General features: G+C 44.8%; 1 protein-coding gene across 1 annotated transcript; it reads left to right on the top strand.

The window, feature by feature from the left end:
• Nucleotides 1-1,881: 1,881 nt before the first annotated feature.
• On the top strand, nt 1,882-7,869 carry LOC104457700 (aldo-keto reductase family 1 member B10-like; the record flags this gene model as incomplete). Its single annotated transcript, XM_010086645.1, has 9 exons — nt 1,882-1,948; nt 2,303-2,470; nt 3,532-3,648; nt 4,966-5,043; nt 5,720-5,842; nt 6,353-6,459; nt 6,622-6,703; nt 7,229-7,312; nt 7,787-7,869. Coding segments are annotated over exons 1-9 (908 nt in total), but the record flags the coding sequence as incomplete, so codon positions are not given.
• Nucleotides 7,870-8,690: the final 821 nt, after the last annotated feature.

Raw genomic sequence — 8,690 nt, forward strand, 5'->3', positions numbered from 1 at the left:
GCTTCCTACGAACTGTAGACAGCCCACAATCCCCACTGATTGCTACAGTCAAAAAGAAGTTGGAGGTGCTGAGCACATTAGAGTGCTACCGGGCATAGTAAATCCAACCATTCTAAATTTTAGACAGTCTTTCTGTTTTCTCTGGGATATACAATATGTTGTAAGTAAGTACTCCCCGTTAACAGGATGGAGAAAACAGACTTGATTTCCCCGCCATGCATAACAATGCTTAAAAGTGCAAGTTTTGGAAGATCCTTGAGAGGGAGCTAGAGAGCTGTGAGCTGAGGCAGGAAAAGAAGTCTCATACACTTCAGTGCAAAAGACAGAAGGGAAAAGGGAGTTCCTTTCTGTGCCTTTAAGGATCAGACAAATCAGAAAGTCGGTGTGTTAGTGGTAATTGCTAATGTCCTCTTAGATTGTATCTTTTGAGTGCCTACCAGAAAATTTTCATGCCTACTTATTTATTACAAACGTAAGCCACCTTCATTTTTTTCTTTTTTATCCTTTTTAGGAAAAGAGCTAGAGGAACAGACATTTCCACCTTCTCATTATTACAAAATGTAAGGAATGCAATATGCAATTCAAGCTGCTGAGAGATTATTGAAAAAATTCAAAAGCAGCAGTCACACACAAGTTTAACTCTGCCCCCGTGTGTGCAAACATTAAAATACACCCTCCCATCCACTACCTGGAACCTGTTCCATTTTTGTGCAAAAGGATGTATTAGTTTATGACATTAATTATATATAACATCCACGATGACCACATAGCTACAGGACACCTTTTCTACACCCACATGTCTCCCTCTACAGTATGAAACTCTCTTTCACAAATGCATTGGCCACTAAAAACAAGCTACAGGGAGATGCCTGTTGCCTGTACTAATAAAACAAGAAGTAAAATTGAAAAAAAAAAAACCAGCCAACTCTGGAATTATACCAGAGGGATGGTCCTGCGAATATCAGGAAAAAATAGGGACTTAATTTTACTTCTTACCTTTGCCACACACGCCCTGTGTTAATTTCCCTGATTCTCACCTGTGCCTCACTTCCCAGCCTGGGAAGCACAGATATAATCATCTTTACGGGTGGGGGTGCAAAGGAACTACTTTTTCCTCCATAAATTCATACTGAGGTTTCTCTAGCCATCTTGCTTCATGAGCACACAGCAGCACAAGGCTCCTGGGAGCAGCCCAGGCAACCACCATTGTCGTGGGGACACGCTGCTCCAGCCAAAAGGGCTCAGACCTCCCTCAGCCCGTGACTCACATCCCACAGCCACGCAGCCAGCAGCGAGGGGGCAGCTCCATGAGCTGAGAGCAAGGGACCTCTGTCTCATGCCCTGCCCCAGGACTCCTATCAGGACACCTCCCTGGCTTTACCAATGACTAATCATGGGCCAAAGTGCCACCGAATGAACGGGCTCTCCATCAGGTAACCCACAGGGCGAACTGCAACTGGGTGTTGCAACATCCCAGCGCCTGTCACGAGAGACAGGCGTAAATGACCTGTGGCACAGTGACAGGGCGCTGCAGGAGCTGAACCCTGCCCAAACATGGGCCGGATCGGGGCAGAGCTGCCCTCAGCCCTTATCTTTAGATAAGGAACTTCACCAGGAAGGAAGGTCCACAGGGCGTACCACTGCATGCCACTTGGGGGTGAACACCTCCACAATTTTTAATTGATTGCAGCTTTCATGTTAACCTGTGTGAGCTGAGTCTGCAAAGAAAAAAAAGCCGCACCTTTGCTTGCCAGATATGGGAGGACCCAGAGCACCAGCACTGCTCCACCATCTTCCCCTGCCCTGGACAGTGACCAGCCACTTTTAAACCACCAGGGCAAGAGGCAGCTGCCGTGGGGCTGCCCAGACGGCGTGTGGGGCCATGGCGACCTATGTGCAGCTGAACACCGGGGCAAAGATGCCCCTTGTGGGGTTGGGCACAGGGCAGGTAATAGCTTCACAGAAAAGAACAGGTATTATGCAGCTCTCTGGCACAAAATTTTGTTCTGCCTGCTCCAGCTCTGGAGAACTGCCCTGGTCTGGGGGGCTCTGCTTTCCCTGGCTGTTGGGCTGAACCTGCGGGGGAGTGGGGCTACGGAGAAATGGCTGGAGGCTGGCTTCCAGCCCTGGAGCCCATGTTTATGACTGCAAGAAATAATGTTCTTGTAAAGAAAAAAGACCCACAGCTGGGGAAGGGGAGGATTTCTTTCACTAAGGTGCTTTTCCTATTTTTATTTTGCTATGATACAGGTATTTAACATGTACTGATTTGAGATTCTTAAGATTTATGCACTACTTTTAGTCCCTAGCTGGGAAAGTAACAACTGCAGTGATGGCTGCCATCGATGCTGGGTATCGTCACTTTGATTGTGCCTACGTGTACCATAATGAGAAGGAAATTGGGGAAGGGATCCAGCAGAAAATCAAGGAAGGCATTGTGAAACGAGAGGACCTCTTCATTGTCAGTAAGGTAAGGATCTGATGATATCTTCCACACTGGAGCAAGGGTGGGGGACTGCTTTACCTGTAGTATTTTCATAGTAGGAAGCTTAAGTACTGGAGACAAACTCTTTTACTGTAGGATAAAGCAATTCATAACATCCTTCAAGTCACTTCTGATACAAGCTTACTGCTTCACCCCATTCTGCACAGAGAGCTAGGAAGGATGGGCTGTGTCTGCACCCTCCTGTGGTCTGGCACCCTGATGAGGAGACCCAGAAATGCTAAGTGATGGATGGAGGAGAGGCCACCTGCAGACCAATTGGTACAGAAGACAGAAAGCAGAAAAAAGGTAGAGAGGCCCGGGTAGCACCAAGCAAGGTAGAAGCCTGTGAGGCAGAGGTCTGAGATGTCTTGGTGGCATGGACAGACACAGAGGCACTACCAGTCTGGTAACAGCACCTCACTGACTGCTAAAGCACAGCAGAGGAGACAAGCCTGGCAGTGGCTGGTGCTTGTTCCAGCATCTGGGGTCACAGTCCTGCCAAAGGGGTGTCCCTGCTGTGTGAGGAAGATGAAGTTCTGGGCACCTTGGGACAGTGGAATCTGCTCAGCACATGTCCCAAAGAAAGCTGGGGCTGGTGGGTTCTCCTTCTGCTTACTAAAGAAAAGAGGATATTTAGCTGGATTCTGAAGTTACTTCTTACCTTGGTAAAGGGCGGTGCCAGCCACTTCTCTGTGGCTTGTCTTGTATTTTCTTGGCTTTGCCTGCTACATTTTTTACAGGAAATCTAAGAATGCTCAAATCTGACAGAAAGCTTTCTTGAGCTAAGCCATCCACTTCTATACAAGTCTGACCTTGCAATAGGAGTTTTTACTACAAAACTGTCTGATCACGTGTACTGCCACTGCATGTACTGCTTTCAGTGTCACGGGCCAGTCCCATCGCAGAGCAAGCCCCACCTGAAGAGCAATCGGATATCCTAGTTCCACATGGCCTTCCAAAGAAGACGGAGCACTTCTGTCCTGTGCAGGAGTACCCAAGAGGTTTAACCCAGGAGGTCACAACATGTCTTCTTTTTTTTCCTCTAGCTATGGGGTACGTTTTATGACAAACCTCTGGTGAAGGGAGCATGCCAGAAGACTCTTGCTGACCTGAAACTGGATTACCTGGATCTCTACCTCATGCACTGGCCTCTTGGGTTCAAGGTACAGTAACAGCAGCACCCTTGGCTTTCCCTCCTGGAATTGCTCCTCAAAACAGCCAGTAATGCTGACAGCACTACTGCTGCTCCAGTCCAGAAAGACCATGTGTCTGTGTGCACCAGCACTGCTCCAGTGCCACACGTTCAGCTTCACTCTGGCCACATGAGCCAGGCTCCTGATCTCTGTCCCTGAGACTGCTGCTCGCACAGCGTCCTCTGCCCTTTTGATTCCAGCGAGGCAGACCTAGCATTTAAGATCAGGTCTCCCAGCTGCAAGCATAAACTATGCCACTTTCCCTTTCTTTTATAAATTCAAAGCATGCTCATCTAAAAATTACCCCTTGCAGGGAGGCGGGCTGTACATTGCTGCCTGACAGAAATCCTTTCCTCTGCATGTTACAGAATTGCACTGAGAAAGAAAATGCTTCTGTTTTCCATTTCTCTCATTAATCACAAAGTTCTTAATACAGCCCAGATTGAGCTGACCTTGCCTGTAGGAGCCTTAGTATTGTTTCACAGAACTTGGATCTCAAAAGATGAGGCTTTTCAATACCAAACTTTTTCAGACTATATGTACTGCGAAGCACTTATGTCAGTTTGCGTATATACATAAACATATACTCTTAGGCTTTCCTTTCTCCTACACCCAGCTCAAAACCTCTATTCTACGTAATGCTTCATTTAATTCTCTCAATATTATTTTAGTTAGCTTTATGTGGACAAAGTTGTCAAGTTAAACTCCATAATATTGTGGCATCTAGAAAATTACAATCATTTAAAACACTTTGGCCATACTGTCTAGTTACAGGCTGTTCTAAATTTTCTAATACAGCAACTTAAACAGTGAGCCTCCCCATGGGAAAATTTGTCAGCAGTACCTTTTTCCGCAGATGAGCTCCAGTATAAATGTGTACATTCACAGGACCAAAGTCCATCCTCGATATACCTTTTTAAAAACAACTAAAGAAGCTATTATTCCTAAACATGCATAATGGAACAATACATGAAGTTAACTCACACAAAACTCCAGGATATTATTCTATGAGTAAATCTCTTCCCTGATTTTGTGATTTTGTGGATCATCACTTCAGTGGGTCCAGCAGAAATACCTATCTTTATTGAGACAGTAGCTGTCAAAAAGCTATGACCCTGCCTGAAACAAGAACAAGAAATGTCTGAAGAATTAATAAAGTTATGATGAGAATTACTTGAGTTTTTTTCACACACCATGAGTTTTAGCTCCTTACATTCCCATTTGGTTCTTTTACATAGCTAGCGTTCCAACAGAGCTTATTTCAAGCATTTTCTCTCTCATTGACAGGCAGGAGATGAGCTGTTTCCCACAGATGACAAAGGCATGTTTATACCTAACAACACGGATATTCTAGAGACATGGGAGGTAAGTTCAGCCACAGCAGAAGAGTCATGTCCTCTGTCCTCATCAGTCTCTTCCGTGTTTTCATTACCTTCAGCAGTTGCAGAACTGCTGTCTCATGCTTGCAAAATGAGTTGGAAGGAATACAAGGCAGTACAAAGTACCTTTTCATAATGTGCATGCTTAGTCATTACCTACTTTTTCCTACTTCCTGAGTGCCTTACTTCAGTGCCTGACCCACAGTCAGCTGCACAATCACTTTCAGTGCAGCTGCAGACCAGACTGAGGTCAGAAAAAGTTCTGTGTTTGACCATATCAACTGTACAATTGTTTCACCACAGTTCTTGTGCCCTTCTTGAATTGCTCAAATATGTTTTACAGATATAAATACACTTTAGGTTGAAATCTTGCCTCCAGCATGGGGCCCTACCCTCCAGCGCTTGTGTAATACTGGGTTACTGAGTGTCATCATTCTTTTCCTCACGCAACTTGGTGTAAATTTCCACAAACACAGGGAATGAGAAATTTGTCTTGGGTGAGACAGCACTAATGTACCAGTATCTGCTTTTCTCTCAGAGAACTTTGCAACTCTAAATAGTTATTTTGTGTTGCTTATGAAGGGAAATAAGCCACAACAGGAAGAATGGATTTAGGTCTTGTCTTCTACACTGGATGCTGACTTTGCTCCCCTTCATGTTAGGCCATGGAAGAGCTAGTGGATGCTGGCCTGGTAAAAGCCATTGGAATCTCCAACTTCAACCACGAGCAGATTGAAAGAATCCTAAACAAACCGGGACTGAAGCACAAGCCTGTAAATAACCAGGTAACCTGCTAAGTAACTGTGGGTGAATAGTTCTCAGGGATTATAAAGATCTCATTACAGCTGAATGAGAATATGGAAAAAGGGAGAACAAAGCAGACACAGCATGTACTCTAAATCTCACTCTGTGGATATTTCTGGGTACACAAGGCATGGGGATGCTTCCTTTTTTGTCTCACCTTGCTGGAAAGCTGTTTACAACTGTTGGGAGTATTTCACTTCCTTTTTTGTCTCACCTTGCCGAAAAGCTGTTTACAACTGTTGGGAGTATTTCCCTGTGAAACATTCTTTCTGGAAGAATTAAGAACCCAGAGATGAGCTTTGTGAAACCGCTGCAGGAAAAATGGTATAAGCAGTTTGTATAAAAATAGGTGTCTTCAGCACTAAGGATGCATATTATGGTGTAGACCATTGGCAAATCAGGGCAAAAAGCAGCCTCTAATTGGATTAGGAGATAATCGGTGGAGCACAGCAGTTCTGCCACTATCAGCCTCTCTGCCTTTGTGTTGGCAGATTGAATGTCATCCATACCTCACCCAGGAGAAGCTGATCAAGTACTGTCAATCCAAAGGGATTGCTGTGACAGCATACTGTCCTCTTGGCTCTCCTACCAGGCCATGGTAAGATTGCTTTGTGCTCTGGAAGGGAGCTGGCATGCATTAGGCTTGAAATATTTAGACTACAAGTGGACTGTCAATCATTCATCTAGGTACATATCTCCACTGCTAGGTTGGACCTTTCTGTGGAGATTCCTCACTACGGATCTTCTTTCCTCTGCACAGGGCTAAGCCAGATGATCCTTCCCTTCTGGATGACCCCAAGATCAAAGAGATTGCAGCCAGGCACAACAAAACCCCTGCACAGGTACGTAGGTGCCAGACAGTGGGTACTCCCTCCTCTAACACAGACATCAAGGAAAACAGATGAGAGGAACAGGCAGAACCCGCATCCATTCCGTATGAACTGTGGCTCTCCTCTGATTGCTCCACAAATATGGCCTGCAAGAGATGCTACTCCTATCTCTTTGGCCCCCAGGCACAAAAAGATTCTTGACCCATCTTCAGATGTCGCTTCCCCTCTTAAGTCCTCTTGCAGAGAATGAAAGCCTTGCATAGACTGCTGAAAGTCCAGGTGGGAAGAAGAGGAATTGACTGACCCAAAGCTGGATGGGAGAGGAGGCTTTCCAAGTGGGTCTCCACCACCTTTCTCACTGCCCTTCAGGAAGAGATATCTGGACCACAGGGAGAGGAACTATTTGAACTGTAGCTCCAGAGAAAGGGTTTAGTTCTACTGAAATATACACTTGATGGCAAACAGCTGTTGCAACAGACTCTGCTTCCTCCAGAGCAGGAGCCATCCTCTCTCTGACTCAGTGGTCTGTTCTTGCAGGTTCTCATCCGGTTTCACATCCAGAGAAATGTGATTGCCATTCCCAAGTCAGTCACACCACAGCGCATTCTGGAGAACTTCAAGGTGAGTGATTGTGAGTGAGCTGGGTGCTGCCCTTCACGGATGGCATGGCTTCTCCTGTAAAGCAAGCAGTGATCCTTTCTCAGCATTCCCAAGTCCTCCTCAGGCAAGAGGACTGGGCTTTTTCTTTCTTTATGCTTACCTACACTCTGCTGAGGGTTAAGCCAGGCCTACCTTTGGAGAGGACAGATTCAAAGGTATTATATGATGTTTCCTGTGCTGTGGCTTCTGGAGGCATCAGCAGGCACAGCTTGCTTGGCGCCCACACACAGTAACATGCCAGAAAAGTCTTATATAGAATAAGCAATGTTCATAAAATAATTCTTGTGTCCCTAAAATGAGTTGTAGCTCTACCTGTTAATTCAGTGGTCCATGACTGAAAATGGATCCTCCAGTGTGGATCTGTTCCCTAGTCTTGTCTGTCTTCACTCTGTTTGATTTTTCAAAGAGGTGATTTCCAGCTGTTTCTCTTGTTAGGTGTTTGATTTTGAATTGACCAAAGAGGAGATGGCAACCCTTCTCAGCTTTAACAGAAACTGGAGGATCTGTGAAATGAGCGTGTAAGTGATGCTGCTTGTTTCCTTCCAACTCTTAAATTTTGAATAATCTTTACAAGGAATTTTGCATCACAGCTACTAGGTAGCAAGAAACTCAGTTTATTTAAAAAGCATGGTTTGTTCTAAAAAGAATTGTTTTCAGGAAAGGGCTTAATATTTTAATTTAAAAAAGAAAAAACATTTTCATTTTTAATTCAGTTTCCAGGAAACTCTCTGTAACTTGAATTAGAGATGAATTACAGATTCTAGATGTTTTAGGGAAATGAAGACACGTCCACATTCTTCCTGTAATTACACAATGCAGATCCTCCCTTGGTGGCTCCCCCATGCACTCCGTGCACCTCTACATAACATTTGTGTCAGCCAGGAAATTAACATTCCCCCTTTGATTTTAATCACAAGGAATACCCTTTCCATGCAGAATACTAAAGATGCTTGTAACACAACCTTCATTAGACCTCTGGGGTCTCATGTGCCTTTCTTCTCACTTTGAGCTGTCTATCTAGTTTTCTTACTGCACCTGCCCTGCTGCTGCCCTGGAAGGCATGGGTTCTTTATCCCATGAGATTTGTTTGAGTTCTTTCTTTGGAAGAAGAAAATACTATTTTCAACAGAACAGAATGTGGGATGTAATAATTTCCTGCTTATTAGAAGAGAGGACTACTACTGAAGAGCCTTGGCAGAGGTGCTGACCAGAACACATGGAGAGTTTGAACCACTGTTCAGTTATTGCCTTCAGTCTGACATCAGCAGAAACCAGATGTTGACAAGCCACAAAAAATAGCCCATGTATCCACAATTTCATCCCAAGTGTCACATATTTT

This window comes from Pterocles gutturalis, unplaced genomic scaffold (genome assembly GCF_000699245.1).
Source record: "Pterocles gutturalis isolate BGI_N339 unplaced genomic scaffold, ASM69924v1 scaffold14351, whole genome shotgun sequence".
NCBI lineage: Eukaryota > Metazoa > Chordata > Aves > Pterocliformes > Pteroclidae > Pterocles > Pterocles gutturalis.